This window comes from Equus przewalskii, chromosome 31, assembly GCF_037783145.1.
Source record: "Equus przewalskii isolate Varuska chromosome 31, EquPr2, whole genome shotgun sequence".
Classification (NCBI taxonomy): Eukaryota; Metazoa; Chordata; class Mammalia; order Perissodactyla; family Equidae; genus Equus; species Equus przewalskii.
Window position 1 is genome coordinate 25,021,560 of NC_091861.1, and position 16,319 is coordinate 25,037,878.

The 16,319-nt window shown below is 38.1% G+C and overlaps 1 protein-coding gene across 1 annotated transcript in view; it reads right to left on the reverse strand.

The window, feature by feature from the left end:
• The window catches only part of ASPM (assembly factor for spindle microtubules), a 50,796-nt gene that overhangs the window by 29,060 nt on the left and 5,417 nt on the right, over positions 1 to 16,319 (reverse strand). Inside the window, exons 4-16 of the mRNA XM_070602380.1 lie at positions 12,356 to 12,460; positions 11,802 to 11,948; positions 10,224 to 10,469; positions 9,878 to 9,945; positions 7,469 to 7,610; positions 6,777 to 6,907; positions 5,826 to 6,001; positions 3,339 to 3,484; positions 3,169 to 3,254; positions 2,538 to 2,759; positions 1,661 to 1,868; positions 1,418 to 1,560; positions 1,171 to 1,299 (exon numbers count right to left, since the gene is read on the reverse strand). Coding sequence (XP_070458481.1) covers positions 1,171 to 1,299; positions 1,418 to 1,560; positions 1,661 to 1,868; positions 2,538 to 2,759; positions 3,169 to 3,254; positions 3,339 to 3,484; positions 5,826 to 6,001; positions 6,777 to 6,907; positions 7,469 to 7,610; positions 9,878 to 9,945; positions 10,224 to 10,469; positions 11,802 to 11,948; positions 12,356 to 12,460 — 1,949 coding nt within the window. The remainder of the gene's footprint in view (positions 1 to 1,170; positions 1,300 to 1,417; positions 1,561 to 1,660; positions 1,869 to 2,537; positions 2,760 to 3,168; positions 3,255 to 3,338; positions 3,485 to 5,825; positions 6,002 to 6,776; positions 6,908 to 7,468; positions 7,611 to 9,877; positions 9,946 to 10,223; positions 10,470 to 11,801; positions 11,949 to 12,355; positions 12,461 to 16,319) is intronic.

The following is a 16,319-nucleotide window of genomic DNA, read 5'->3' on the forward strand; positions in this document are numbered from 1 at the left end:
TTACTCCTCTGAGTGAGAAAAGATTAGACGATTCTATAATTAGACTGAAGAATTATGTCCAACAAGGTGATGAAGCCATCTCATATCACTATCAGTGCCCCTGTGAAGCCTATGGCCTTTAAGGCTATAGAGATACAAGTTAAAAGCACCCCCTCAACACAAACAACACTTTCAAAACCTATGACAAAGCTACAATAATCGAACAGTGTGGTACTGGCATAAGGACAGACATATAGACCAGTGGAACCGAATATAGAGCCTAGACATAAACCCTCACGTAGGTGGATAAATGATCTTTGACAAGGGTGCCAAGACCACTCACTGGGGAAAACACAATCACTTCAACAAATGGTGCTGAGAAAACTGGATCTCCACATACAAAAAAATGAAGTTGGACCCTTATCTTACACCACAAACATAAATTAACTAAAAATGGATTAAAGACCTAAACGCAAGACCCCCAACTATAAAACTCCTAGTAGGAAACATAAGGAAAAGTTGTGTAACATTGGATTTAGTAATGATTTATTGGATATGACACCAAAACACAGGCAACAAAGGCAAAAAATAGACAAACGTGGTTCATCAGACTTAAAAAACTTTTGTTCATCAAAGGACACAATCAACAGAGTGCAAGGGCAAGGTGTAGAATGAAAAAAAAATATTTGCAAATCGCGTGTCCAGTAAAGAACTTATATCTAAAATATATAAAGAATTCCTACAACTCAACAATAAAAAATCAAGTAACTCGATTAAAATACGGACAAATGAATAGACATTTCTCCACAGAAGACATATAAATGGCCACGAAGTATAGGAAAAGATGCTCAACAACATTAATCATCAGAGAAATGCAAATCAAAACCACAATGAGATATCTCTGCACTATTAAAAAAACCCAAAAAACCAGAAAGTAAAAAGTGTTGGCAGGGATGTGGGGAAGTTGGATCCCTATGCACCGTTGGTGGGACTGTCAAATGTGACCCATAGTGACTGCTATGGAAAATAGGACAGTGGTTCCTCAAAAAATTAAAAATAGACCTACCATATGATCTAGTAATCCCAATAATTTCATACATCAGTAAAATGTAAAAACCCTATCAAGCATCAGTCAACCAGCATCTTATGAACTACAATTTACATGACAGCGTTTTCATTTTTGAGGAGTACCTGATGGCGTTTCAGATCTGTTTTCAGTTTATATTTTCTCCAAGTTGTCTGTATAAGTCGAGCAGCCCTTGTTTCTTTACGAAGATCTAAAAGCCTTGCACAAAGACAGGACAAAAAGGTGATAACCACCTACGAGAAAACAGGAAAGATGAAAGCAGAAGATCGACAGAGAATATACAACTGCCTATCGTCTTCTGAGACTCTTACTCCTAAGAGTTATTAGCTAGGAAACTCCCCTTTTACTCACCTTTTCATCTGGAATTGTGTTGGACATGTCTGAATGATGAATCATGGCAGGAACCCCACCAAGGTCTCTAACTGCAGACTTCACCAACTGAAAATTTTTCCTTTCGTTTTCTAGGAGTTCTTTGTAGACTTCTGAAGTATTTTCTACGATACAAATAAAAAGAGAGAGATCAGACTGCTCTGGCCCAAAATCAGACACGGCAAAGAAAACGCTGGAAAAGTTAACCAACCAAAAGGGACTGACCATCATCAAGTGCTTTAAGAGACATTTCTGCAAAGCTTGCATCAGACTCAGATGATGAATTTAACACCACTGAACCCGTCTGCACACATTCCACAGTTTGGGTAGTACGCTGACAGATAGCGTCAAAAGGCACATAGCAAGGATGGTAGTGGTGGATCAGGTAACATAACACACGACCGTCTGAGAAAGACACTGTAAAATTCTCCACCTGATTGGAAACACCAGAAAAATAATTAATTGGATTTAGATAGTAATATAGACACTGATCATTTTGTAGTCCATACTTCCTTTTAATAGCTAAGAATATCACATTAATTTTAATAGCACCTAGTATAATACCACAGTCATAGCCAAATTCTCAATTATAACATATTAACTATTCCAAAAGTAGAATTTGATTATTTACATGTAAACGTACATTTCTTGCAGAAATACAACATCAGTCTAAAAATGCTTATAAAGGATAGAAATTAAATTTTTTTCTTCCTCCCTCTACCTAGTGGTAATATTCTCCATTGTCCCTTTCCACATGGTGAGTTCATCTGCATTTACCTTTGTAAAAAGGGTGTGATGCTTCGGTGCCCAGTTCTGTGCAAGCATCTCTCTTATTAAGATCCCCACTCTTATTAAGACACCCACTAGGGATTTTTTCTTTCTTACTGATACATAAAATAATCATGCATTATATAGTTGGTGACATCTTAGATTAGATAAAACACAGAGTGTGATAACATCCTCACTCATTTGAGGAAAAGGTTGCTTACACATATAAACTAAATCATTTGAGAAATGCAAGAAAAGATTTTACGCATTAAGTTTAGTTGACTTTAAAATTTATTTAAAGATACTAGGTTCAAACGAAAACAAAGAAACTTACTTTTTTATTATAGAAGGCACAAACGGCATTCACCCAATCCATCAACAGCTTTATGTTTCCACCATATTGTTCAAAGGAACCACTGCTCCTTTTGTCTTTTTTCTTATTGATAATAGTATCCGATCGGCATGAGAGTGCAGACATTGTCTTCTTCATATTCTGCGTGTGTTGTAAAAAGTCAATTTCTTCCTTTAACTGATCTAAATTAAGGGAAATATCCACCTGAAACACACAAAAAGGATAAATATCTTCACATTTTCATATATGATTTTTTAACCCACAGAAGTTAAATTCTTCTATTATTTATTTTCCAAGGCAAACAAATGTGTAGTGGATAAGTACAAGAGATTTGGGGCCACACGAGCCTGGGTCCTAATCTCATCTCTGTCTTATCAATGATGTGAACTTCAGCTTCGGTTTCCTCGCCTAGGAAGTCGTGATAACACCGACCTTACAGGGGTGTTGTGAGGATTAAACTAGAAAATGCATAAAGCAATTATCACAGTTCTGGGATAGAATAAACTCGAGTAAGTAATAGTTATTATTGTTAGTCTTTAGTTGACACAAATTGCTTTTATAAATGAATATTGAAAATTGACAAAAAGTGCAAAATGTACCAAATGTACAATACCTGAAAAGCAAATGCTATTTTCCAAAGCAACGCGAGAGTTTTTTCTCTGTGCCGGTCCACAATATCCTTAGGTAGGATTGTATTTCCTGCAAATGAAAAGATAGTCCGTTAGCACAATGTATGTACAAATCGATTTTCAGTGAGAAGTTTCATCTTCACTCAATTTTTACCGTGCTCATCGTTTAACTGAATTCCTCGTGATTTAAGAATTTGAAGAACAATGTCAACATTGTGCATCTTCTGAAGACGACTTATTGCAGGAATCCTGAGTTTTTTTGAGAGAGTCTGGTCCCCTGTGAGAAGTTCCATGGTTCGCCTAACAGTAAAGGAATGTTCAGATGTAATTATTATATAAAAGCACATGTGAAAAACGAACTTCATTTAAATAGAGTTATCACCCACATAAACCCCCCAAATTTCAAGACTTTTAGGTTAGAAAGACTCCAAAAAACTATCTCAAAACTCTGTTGCTCCACAGTTAGCAAATAGAGTTATTTCTCATCTTAAGCCTGGGAGTTGAGGTCTATGACCAGAATGTAAGAAAGAAAAATGAGACGCACACATGAACAAGGTAACAGGGTTCTACAGGGAAAGGGAAAGAAAAGGAAAATGGATATTCCTTGAGGGGTTACCATATTCTACATGACAACCAAGTACTTTCTTGACTTATTTTGGTCCTCATGACAAATCCCACAATTAGGCTCTATTATCCCAGTTTTTTCGCAGATGAAGAAACCAAAGCCCAGAGAAGTTAAGTAAATTGCCATGGTCAGACAGCTAGGAATGAGAGATCTAAGATCAGAAATAAAACCTAGTTTCATCAGTGATCAAAGACATTCTCTTATATCTATTCCAAATTACTGTAAAAATATTTGAGTGGCTACCTTAAAAAGACATATATACCACAGTTGAAAGTCAAACCCCTCACATGTCTGTGTCGCTAGTGTTTTATCTACTGGACAGTAATCGCTGTTTCCACAGAAAAAGCAAGCCCCATTTGATTACTGTGTATAGTTAAAGTTGGGCAGAATCACTTACAGAATCATGATTTCTAAAGGCTGGAAAGCAACTTAACATCATTCTAGGTGAGCCACTCAATTGACATATGAACCATTTCTGCCACAGTAGACCGACCTGTCACCTACGGCATTGGTGGCTTAACCATTCCCAAGGATTCTCAGGTGGCCTCAAAGGTGTACGATCATTTTGCTGACACTGAAGAAAAGAGATATTTGGGATCCAAGACAGAGTCTCTTAACTGGTGAGAGTTCCTGACCGACTACGAAGCATCAGCCTCCAACACTGCTAGGTCCTTGGTAACTCGCGCAGAAACATAACACATGTCTCTCTTTGTGGAAAATAGCACTGAACATAAAACCAATCACTGCTCCTCCTGGAAAGGGGAAAACGTCTAAAACTGTGAATTCCTATCAGCCAGAAAACAACGTGGTGGCTTGGGTTTATGAAATGAACAGACGAAACAAATAGAAAAGTCCTAAGGGAAGCATGGTCAGCAAGTGCTCTAGCCTATATGGAAATGGCTTGAGAGAGAGAAAGCTGCAGCAAAGTGCAAAAGCCTGTTACCTCGTTGTGAGGATATATCGTCAGAAAAGAGTGTTCACAGAAACTTAATTTAGGAGGAATCAAGTGATATGTACATTGTTTTTGAAGAACTGGAGATTCCTAAAGATCGAGGGATCCCTTCTGCACTTATGTCAAACGTGACGTAAAAAATTGGAGAATTTCCTCGAAACAACGTGAACGTCCCCAATCCAGATATCCTAAAAGAGGACAAGGCTGGTACCATGCTAAAGGCCACTCCTGCCAAAGCAGGAATTGGTAACTCACTGTACTCCTACCAAAGCTGATTTTGAGCCTTCCAGCGTGTTACGAGGAAATATTGTGTGATTGGAAGCCAGGCATCCTGAGTTTACGTCCCAAAACCACTGTACAAAACTTGGGCGAGCCAGTTTACTTCTTCATCTTACTTTTCCTCATGTGTAAAACAAGGTTAATACTACTAAAATTGGGGCCGGCCCCATGGCCAAGTGGTTAAGTTCGTGCGCTCTGATTCAGCAGTCTGGGATTTTGTTGGTTTGGATCCCGGGCGTGGACGTGGCACCGCTCATCAGGCCATGCTGAGGCGGCGTCCCACACAGCAGAGCCAGAAGGACCCACAACTACACTATACAACTATGTACTGGGGGGCTTTGGGGAGAAGGGAAAAAAAAAAAAACCACTGCGACACTTGTTAGCTCAGGTGCCAATCTTTAAAAAAAGAAAAGTGCTACTAAAATTGGTTTCCAGTGATGCAGTACTCATGAAAGCACTGTGGACATAGCATGCCACTTAAATGTTTGGTATTTTAATTAGTTCCATGCTTTTCCCAACTCCTGTTCTGGGGCATCAGTCGTTCCTACTCACAGACCCTAGCCACATGCCATCAGGGAAAAAGAGTATGGAGAAGAGATAAGGTTTCTGGGCCTAAAATTGACACTATTTTCTCAAAAGTGTTGCAGATACTTATCCCAGTTTTTTTAACCCTAAATTTATTTCCTTAAATGAAAGAGCAAGAAAGGTTGTAGAAATATAGAAATAAGTGTTTTCCAGAAAATTATATTCTCTTCCATTAAGATAACTCTATTTCCTGTACTTACACAAGGCGCACTCCACATTGCAAGTCTACAGCAAGATTTGTAACAGCAAAATCAAACTCATCAAGTGGTGTTTGAACGTGGTTAACAGGCAATCCCAATAAGCTAAGGTGACGGGAAAGGTCACCGCTACCGCTGAGGAAGTCTCGTGAAAAAGCCAGAAGGATTTCTTTACTAGTCTATGGAGAAACAAGTTACAGGTATTGTATTCCACTATTATAATTTTGTTTACAATAAAAACAAATCCTTCAAATCGTACTGTACATATAGAAATAACGTAAAATTAACAGTAGCATAAAAAGATTGTCAGCTTCATATCATATGGTAATAATGCAAATCTCAATTTAAGACCTTGGAAAAAACTGCTCATAATTAATAATACACTCTAAAAATCAGCATTAATTTGATGATATACTAAATTAGGAAAGAAATTCTCCCCCAAATTAATTCCTTAGAAGCATAGTTTCATTCCTTCTCAAATCAAAACTAAGAATAATGTGATGAGGGCTGGCCCTGTGGTGCAGTGGTTAAGTTCACACGTTCCGCTTCCACAGCCCGGGGTTCGCCGGTTCGGATCCAGGGCGCCGACATGGCACCACTTGGCATGCCATGCTGTGGTAGGCATCCCACGTATAAAGTAGAGGAAGATGGGCACAGATGTGAGCTCAGGGCCAGTCTTCCTCAGAAAAAAAAAAAAAGAGGATTGGCAGCAGTTAGCTCAGGGCTAATCTTCCTCAAAAAAAAAAAAACAAAAAGAATAAGGTGAGGTGCTGGTAGAACGTCAACCAGCAAGTTAGGCAGAGTTAGAACTACGATAGGACTCACTAGATAAGTATTCCTGCTCTCCTCCAGGGCACTATTTGAGAAACTCATTTTTTTCTAAAGAGAAAATATACAATAAAAGCAGGCAAAAGCCTTAAATGTGAAATATAAAATATAAAAAGAAAACTCTACCTTGAACTCAGCATCTTTACAGAAGAGACAAGGATCATGATCAATAAGTCTGGAGAGTTTGGCATAATCAAGGAAACACACCAACAACAGTAACTTTTTCAGTGTAAACTTAGACAAAGCTTCTTCATGACCTTAAAGAAAGTATAAAAAAGCGTAGCAAGTTAACTGCGAAAGACAAGTTTCGCCTTAAAATATGATAATAATAATGTGCTAGTAAAAGAATAATAGCACTCATATAGCAGCATGTGCCTTTCCTAGTGCTTTACGCGATGGAATTCACTGAACACTCACAAAAACAGCAGGGGGCAGCTGCCGTTTAATATTTCCAATTCGTGGAGAATGAAACAGAGGCACAGAGACATCAACTGATTTAGCTCTTCTCACTCAGCAAATAATTAATGAGCACCTAATCGATGCAGGCACCATCCCGGGTGCTATAAATGCAGTGGCAGACTAAAACAAATGTGATCCGCATAGGGCTTACAGCCTACTTGGTGGGAGAGCGTGGGTAGAGATAACAGACAGGCGAAAATAATTACAGTGAAGGGGGTGGAGGAAGGGAGGGTAGGGAAAAGAAAGACTATTCATGTTGATTTCTCTAGGAAGGTAAAATTTAAACAGAGACAGAAAGAATGAGAAGAAGCCATTTATGCGTGGTGTGGAGAGAACGCAGTGGAGACAGAACTCTTTACCTTCCCCATACAGATGAGGAACAGTGGGGTGCCTGTATTCAGCTGCTATATCGGGATTCCAAAGCAAGCGATTCAGAATAAACATGGCCAACCCCGTGACATCACTGTTGTCTTCCAAAGGGATGAGTTCTCCATAAACTGTCTGAAAAGACATTAAAGGTAAAGTCAGGCCTGTGTTATCTCCAAGAAGCAAAGGGATGCAGCAGTAAGAGAAGGGCAGACAATGGTGTTCTAAGGAACTGGCAACATCCTGTAGTTAATAGCAGTGAAATAGCACGGAAGTGACACGGACATTTGCCAAGTAACCTCTTTAAACTGTACATATACGTTTTGTGCATTTCTTAGTATATAAGGCATGCTCCACAATAAAAAAAGACAAAACTCAGGACTGAGATAAATTCTTAAAAAGCATATGACAAGCAATATATGCATTTGAATTTTTTCCTTTAAGTTAAAGAACTATCCGAGGCAGGCATGTTGTTCAAATTTAACTATAAGTGTCCCGCTAAGTATATCGTGAAGGCACAAGAGAAACCTAAATATTCAAACTTTTCTAACAGTTAACAAGTGGAAAACCATTTGTAAATCATCTAAGATCATAATTTGGGAAGTTCAGATGTGTTTATAATCAATGACAAATATGAAATTCGCTTAGTATCAATATGCTTGTTATTGATGATTTTTAAAGCAATTAGAGAACACTAAAAACATAGCAAATTATGTTCTATAACCTTACATTGACAAAATATAGAGGCAAAGGCATGCAAAAGTACTAATACTTGCCAAAATAGGAAAACTTTACCTTGATTTACTTATTTTTTTGGCCTTTGACGCTTTCTTAAAATCCTCAAAGATCATGCCCACTAACAGAACCCTAAGGTGTGGTGGTGAGGTAGGAAGTTTTGTTCAAATTATTCATCCCTCCCTTCCCCGTAAAAGGATTATTATACATCACCAGCAACTGCCGTAGACTTGCTGTGTCTCTTCTGCGAGGATAATATTTCCTATCCCATGCATGTTTGGCCAGTGGAATATGGACAGAAGTGAAGTACACTACACCTAAGCAGATGTTTTTAAAAGGCATTGCAAGGGCTGGCTGGGTGGCATAGTGGTTAAGTTTGCACACTCAGCTTCGGCGGCCTGGGGTTCACGGGTTCAGCTCCTGAGTGTGGACCTACACACCACTCATCAAGCCATGCTGAGGTGGCATCCCACATACAAAAAATAGAGGAAGACTGGCATAGATGTTAGCCCAGTGACAATCTTCCTCAAGCAAAAAAAGGAAGATTGGCAACAGATGTTAGCTCAAGGCCAATCTTCCTCACGAAAAACAAAAAGAGGCAGTGCAAGTTTCTCCCTAATTCTTCTGCTTTTTACCTCTGCCACAAGAAAGCTATGTCCCAAACAGAGTTTCTACTTCAATTGAGGTTCCTACTATTTGACACGTGAGGCAGAACCAGTTGGCATGTAATTTTCTGATTAATCTTTCATTGAAAGAAATTATTGACTTGAAATTCAACTCAAATAAGAGTTGAAACAAATCTTAGCAATGACATTACCAAGCTATGTGACCGTAGTAAGCTCATCATTTGTTCACTCTCAACCTCAATTTCTTGATAAATAAAGCCAGATTTTTATAAAAGATTCCTCTCAGTCCCAAAGATTTTTCAACTCTAAAATGTAGAATCAATTGAAGTAAGAATAGGATATCCCACGTGACAAAGGTAAAAAAGCCAAAAGAAAATATAAAGGTATACAAGTAAAAGACTAATGGAAATGGAATCACAGAAGTTTTCTTAAACTAAAAGCATCTTTTTCACAGCCATCTACTAGTGGCTTTCTAATTCAGTTAGTGTTAACGTTTTAAATATTATTGAGCCATGCACCAGGTGAAAAACTCCAATTCCAATGACATTTTTAGGAGCAGTGTTCCATCAAAATGGTTCCAGAGGCATCAGACTGGTGTAGATTCAAATCCTGACCAATTATTGGCATTCAGCAAGTCACTTAACATCACAGCTTCTGTTTCATCAGTGAAGTGGAAATAATAATATATACCTCATTGGATTTTGAAGAGGTTTAAATTAGAAAATGTATTTAAACAGCCTAACATTGACATTTGTAAATGTTCAAAAAGGATCTTACTATACCTGTTATTCTAGGCACTACCAAATTGTATATATTTAAGAAACAAACAGGAAAACTGCTACACAAGGAAATGGCAATAATATATAAAGGCATGGTCCAGTTACCTAGTGAGCATTTATTAAATGACCTTCAATTTTATATTGAAAGATCAATTATGATAACCAAATGACTTTATAAGTGAAACCATATTTTATTAAAGTCTATTAAAAGTATATAATAAAAAAAGTACAATTTTTTTCAATAACTGAAAGGTATACTTACCTCTAGGCCAATTCGTAGCCACAAAGGATTATATGACAAAAGCCAGTTCAGGACTTTCTGCCGTTCTCCTGAAACGCAGGTGAAAAGTGAGTAAGCTCAGACCAATAACCAAATAGAGGCAATAAATAAAATTTCATGGAGAAAAATCAGTGGAAAGAAAGGATAATCACTTTTATGAAATAATTTAAATAAGGTATTCTTCTACTCTTAAATATATATGTGATCATATTTAAGTATGTGAGGTTTTAGGCAGCAAGGACAAATCATGTACACATTTGACTCTGAAATGCAAAATCTCTAGTGTGTTTTTAAAGAATTAATCTCAAGATTTCCATAATCTTCTTACCCACATCTTTCCAGAGGTGTCTATCTTTTCGAACAACTAATCGTCTAGCTTCGATTTCGATTTCAAGCTTTCTAATAGCTTTAACCATTTTTTCGGAAGTAAATAAATGACAGGCTGCACGACGCAATCGATTCAACCTGCACCGAGCAGTGTAAGCTCGGAGGGACACTTCATCTTTTGTCGGAGCTCTGGGAACACTTATTTTATGTTGACTCTCGACTCCCAAAAGAAGAGTAGCAGCATTTACTGGGTAGAAACAAAGGAAGAATGTTTCTGGTTAAATATTTATATATGTCCTTAAATCCAGCAATAAATGCTCTTTAAGATGGCTGAAACAGACTCTATTCCCTACCCCTTCCAAGCTTGCTCTTCTCTTTCCTACCTCAAAATAAAGGTATCACCATTCACTCAATACCTTAGGCCAATCTACCATTGCAGCCTCTTGACTCCACCTACAAAATGCATCCCACATCCAACCACTTCTCATAACCTCCACTACTGTGATCCAAGTTCACACGCGATCATCCTAAACCAGACTAAGGAAATAGCCTCCCACCTGGTTTCAATGCTTCCATCCTCTCTGTAAATTAAAGATATAAGCTCCTAAAGAATTGATTTTTTAAGAAATCAACTACATTTTGAAATGCAATTTGAGTTTTTATAAGGCACGTTTTCTCTCAAGAAGAGAACTAAAAATCAGGCTCTGTGTACTTTTGGAAAAAAAGAAAAGTGACCTTAGAGATCATCTAATCAAAGGGGCTTTTAATGTGAAAATCCTGTACAAGCTTCTCCAACGAACACAGACCAGCCTTTGTTAAAACACTGCAACAAGGGAGAAATCATCTTCTTAAAGACAGCCTATAAGATGGTTTGGCAATTTAGACGTTTATAAGGATTTTTCCCTTATCTTGAGTTGAAGTGATCCCTATAGCTGCTGTGGGATAGCAGCTCGAGTTAAGCTTCCTTCTCTTTCAGGAGAAGATCCTTCAAATGTTTGAAAGACAGCATGTTTCCATCTTGTCCTACAACTGAGTTCTCTCTTTTCCAGAATAAACACTGAGATGTTTTAAAAACTCCCCATATCAACCAGTTTTCAGATCCCTCATAATTCTAGAGCTTGCCTACAAACTCAGGTACTTGAAAGTGGAGACCAAAAAAAGAAGAAAGTGGAGAAAATATGTCTCAAGTGATCAGGCCAAACGAGACTGTGAAATACAGTCACCAGGACGTTACACTTTATTAACTTAGCTAAGACTGAATTGGATTTCTTAGCAGCCACGTCTCACTGTTAACTCAGATTAAATCTGTTTTGAAATAAAACTCATTCACCTGAAAGGCTGGAAATTGTACTGGCTGATGAGTGAGAATGGAGAGCAAAAAGAAAAGTTCAATACACACAGTATAGAATTCTCTAAAAACTGTCACCTACGTAATCTTTAGCATTCATGGCAATGAATTAGTGGACCATGCCATTAACTATCATACAATAAATAAAATACGTATAATTAAAGAATGAAAAATTCATGCTAAAAACTCTGTAAAAGTGAGTTTTCATTTAAACATTAATTTAACGTTTACCTTCAGAAATATTTGTTTTTACAGTGAAGTCATCAGGAGTTAATATAAAGTTTAGCCACCACGTGAAGCCCTGTTGCTGCTTTTCCTTCCAGCGTTCATCATAAAACATGTTTTTCGCAGCAAACGGCATTGGATGCCTAGGAATATCTAAGAACACAATTATGTTATTGAATAAGAACTTTTCCTCTAACTTATTATACAATATATAGCAAAAAACCATTTTAACTAGGAAAAACCAGCTTTAAAACACTGAACAACAATATTTAATTTTCCGCTTCTAGCTGGAAATGGTTGAAAGCATTTTGGGTATGAAATGCATTCCAAGTAAAAAGGGAACAAGTAAGGCAGTCCCTCCTGGTTATTTAAAAACACCAAATCACTGTGAGTCAGTTTCATTAAAGTCAGAAAATATGCTAATTGTTATCTGAATGCACACTTGAACAATTCTTCAAGGCTTTTATTCAACAAAAAAGGATCAGTTCATTTCCATTTGAAATGCAATGAAGGCTTCATTTCTTGTCAACTTTCCAGAGACTTAAAAGATAAACACTTGCCTGTTTTTAATGGTTTTATGAAGGTCAAACTAGACTGTGCCACGGCAAAGATAGGTTTCGTCCTTTTGTTTGTTTTAGAATTAGGAGTTCGGTAGACTAATGAATCTAAAATAAATTGGAAAGTAGAATAACAGCATTAAAAAAATGAAATAAATTCCCTGAATGAACTGTTTAAAAGTTAAAATTTGGGTTCTCCATAATCATATCCGTTTAGCAAATACTGAATAACAGCTGTCACAAGCACTATGCTACGAACTCGGTGGTCAAGAAAACCTACCTCTGGAAGTTATAGACCAGAAACTACAATTTATTTTGTGCCTATAGGAAATATGATTGAGATTCAACCAAAATTTATTGTGAGTATCGATTCCGGATTCTGTGTTAGGTGCTGAGAATGCAGAACGGAAAGATATGGTCCCAGCCCTTAGGAAGTTCTCAGTCGAGTATAGAAATTTAAAAGGAATTATAATATGCCACGGAAAGGAGAAGTACGTATCAGCAGTTATGAAAACAAGAAGAAGGAAGAGCTCACTTCACCTAAAAGGGTAGAAGACCCTTTCTAAATGGGAATACACTTGAGCTGACTCTTGAAGGAGAAATTGGGCATGAGGAATTGGCCTGCTGACAGAACTGCAAGATGACTGGAGCAGAGAATCCATACAAGAAAACTACAAGAAGAGGTTGGATGAAGTAGAAAAGAGTTCAATATTAAAAAAAATTGTGGCAGCTAATATTTGAATACTGTGTGCCAGGCACTATCCTAGTCTTTTAGCATAGATCACCTCATGCGATCATCACAGCAAACCTATGCGAAGTGTAATATGATTATCCACATTTTATGTAATTAGGATGCTGGAGCTCAGAGCATTTAAGCCACTTGGTCAAAGTCATATATAAGCTAGTAAGCCGCAGAGCTGGGCAGTACGGTTCCAGAGCCTGCACTGTTCATCAGTTTGAAGGACCTGGTACGCCCATGAAGGACTTCAATCTAGGAAGGAACACCATCATTTATATTTTAGAACATGATATGGACAGTGGAATAAAAGGGGTCAAGACTAGAGACAGAAAGCTAAAAGGCAGCTATTCCAATGGCCCAAGTTAGCTAAAAGAATTTAAAACAGAAGCAGTGGAGACAAATTAGACAGAAGAATTATTTTCATAGTAGAACCAACAAGCCTTAATAATCAACTGACTAGGCAAGAGATGGAGAATGAGAACTCCAGACGATATCCAGATATCTAACCCAGGTGGAGTGAGGTAGACGGTAGGTGGCAACCACAAAGGAAAGCACATTAGAAGTCATGGCGGCAAATAACCTACCAGAAGAGCAGTTCACTCCCTCAAAAGCAGGTTTTACACCAGCTTATACCGCTGCTAAATCTAAACAAAGAGCTAATAAAAGCACAGGAGGGCAAACCAAGGCCCACAGGCAAAATCCAGCCCACTGCCTGTTTTTGTACAGTCTGCAATCTAAGAATAGTTTTTTCACTTGTAAATAGTGGGAAAAAAATCAAAAGAATTATATTTCCTGACACATGAAAATTATATGAAATCCAAATTTCAGGGTCCATAAGTAAAAATTTTATTAGAACACAGCAACTCATTCATTTACACATTTGTCTACGGCTGTTTTCCCTCCGACAATGGCTGAGCTCAGTAGTTGCAATAGAGATTATTTTGTGTGTGTGCAAAATCTAAATATTTACTCTCTGGACCTTTGGAGGAAACGTTTGCTTAGCTTTGATTTAGAAGGATTGCAAATGTATGTCAACTGTGAAAAGAAGAAACATGACCAAATAATGACATCATATTTATTAAGTTACAAGGGTCTTAGTATTTGAGCATTTTGAAAATAAACTTATGAGGAAAAATTCCTCACTCTGCAACCTTGCGGAAGCTGGTGCCTCTGCCTGGGACCCTTTTATTCTGTGGGAAGCCTTTGCTGGAACTCCCGCACTGCTCCTTGCCATGCACACAAAGCCAAGCGAAGCGCCTGCATTTCTGTGCTTCCACAGTTCCCTGTGCGCAGTCCAACCAGAGGACTGGAGCAACGTGAGCACAGGAATGATATCTTTTCTCCCTGTATCCACAGAACCTAGAACAATGCACGGCGCACAGTAGGCACCTTATCAACATCAAATAAATGCATCTTGAGAAATGGACTTCTCTGCTCTCCTAGGTTTGTCAGAATACAAAGAAGCTAGAGCCACTCTTAGTGAGTTATCATGCTCTCATATAGGCTTATAAATCAGAGACCGAACGAGTCCAATTCTCTCTAAACCTTGCAAAGAGGCTCAACTAGGTGGCCACCTCAAACAAACTAGAGGTTCAAATGTCAACACTCTAGTGGTTCGTTTGCTCATTCATTCAGTTACTAAGTCATTCGGTCATCATTTATTGCACACCTTGTAGGAGATCAAAATATGTTCCTTGCAGTCAAAGAATTTGTTATCTGGTCAGAACATATTTATAGGAAGCAGGAAAACAATACAAGCAAAGAAACAGAGTTAACAGAGAGATACGAGATGTGACATATGCTACATTCAAATTTGCTAAGAGAATGTCCCTAGAGGAAAAAGTCAGCAGGGAGCAGAGTTAATATAAGTTAATTATAGTACTTGAAATAAGTGAAAGATTGGAATTAGTGAGAAAACCAGAGATAAGAAAGTTAACAAAGGGATAAACAGTCAGTAACAACACAAGGAGGATGCCCACTCTCGCCACTTTTATTCAACATATTATTGGAATCCCAGCCAGAGCAATTGGGCAAGAAAAATAAATAAAAGGCATCCAAATTGGAAAGGAAGAAGTAAAAGTGTCACCATTGGCAGCATGGTATTATACACAGAGAATGCTAAAGACTCCACGAAAAACTGTTAAAACTAATAAACGACTTCAGAGAAGTTGTAGGATACAAAATCAATATGTAAAAATGTGTTGCGTTTCTATGCACTGATAGCAAACTATCAGAAAAAGAAATTAAGAAAACAATTCCATTTACAACTGTATCCAAAAAAAATAAAATATCTAGGAATAAATTTAACCAAGGAGGTGAAAGACCTGTGCAGTGAAAACTATAAGACGTTGATCAAAGAAACCAAAGAAGGCATAAACAAATGGAAAGATATTTTGTGCTTATGGATTTGAAGAAATATTGGGAAATGTCCATACTACCCAAGGCAACCTGCAGATTCAATACAGTCCCTATCAAAATTCCAATGGCAATTTTCACAGCAATAGAACAAACAATCTTAAAATCGGTATGGAACCGCAAAGACCCTGAACAGCCAAAGCAATCCTGGAAAAGAAGAACAAAGCTGGAGGCATCGGGCTCCCTGTTTATTTCAAACTTCTATTTCCTCAGTGAAGTAGGAAGCAGATCATAAGCTTAGATGGGGATCAGAGAGCAGCTCTGGAGCCTAACTGCCTGGCGGAGAACACCAGCTTTGTCCCTTACTACCTCTGTGACCTCGCGCAACGCCTCAATGCACTGGCTTTCTCGCTTGAAAAATGTAGGACTGATAACACCTACTTCGTATCCTTGTTGTATTGAAGGAGGTAATTGTAAGGCACTTACAGCTGGGTCTGACAGAGCCCCGTGCTCAGTAAATGTTAGATACTGTTATCAATCAGGGGAGAAGAGGAGAGACAGGTGTTGGAGGTTTCAGGAGAAAAAGGAGGGATGAGATAGTCTGTAGCAAAGTGATAAAGTCAATAAACCAGGAAAATGTACCCAAAAGGAAAGAAGGGCTTACTTGAGATATATAGTCATGAATTTAAAGACCAGCCCACATGGAGCATGCAGAGGCGGATTGGGACTGGAACTGGCGGTTAAATAACTAGCGTGGTTTGTTTTCCTGCCTGGACCTTGATGGTCACATGGGGTTATTTGGGTTAAAACAGGCTTGGTGGGATTAGTCCTGTTTTTGAGGCAGCCAGGCTGTGAGTAATGGGGAGGGAACAA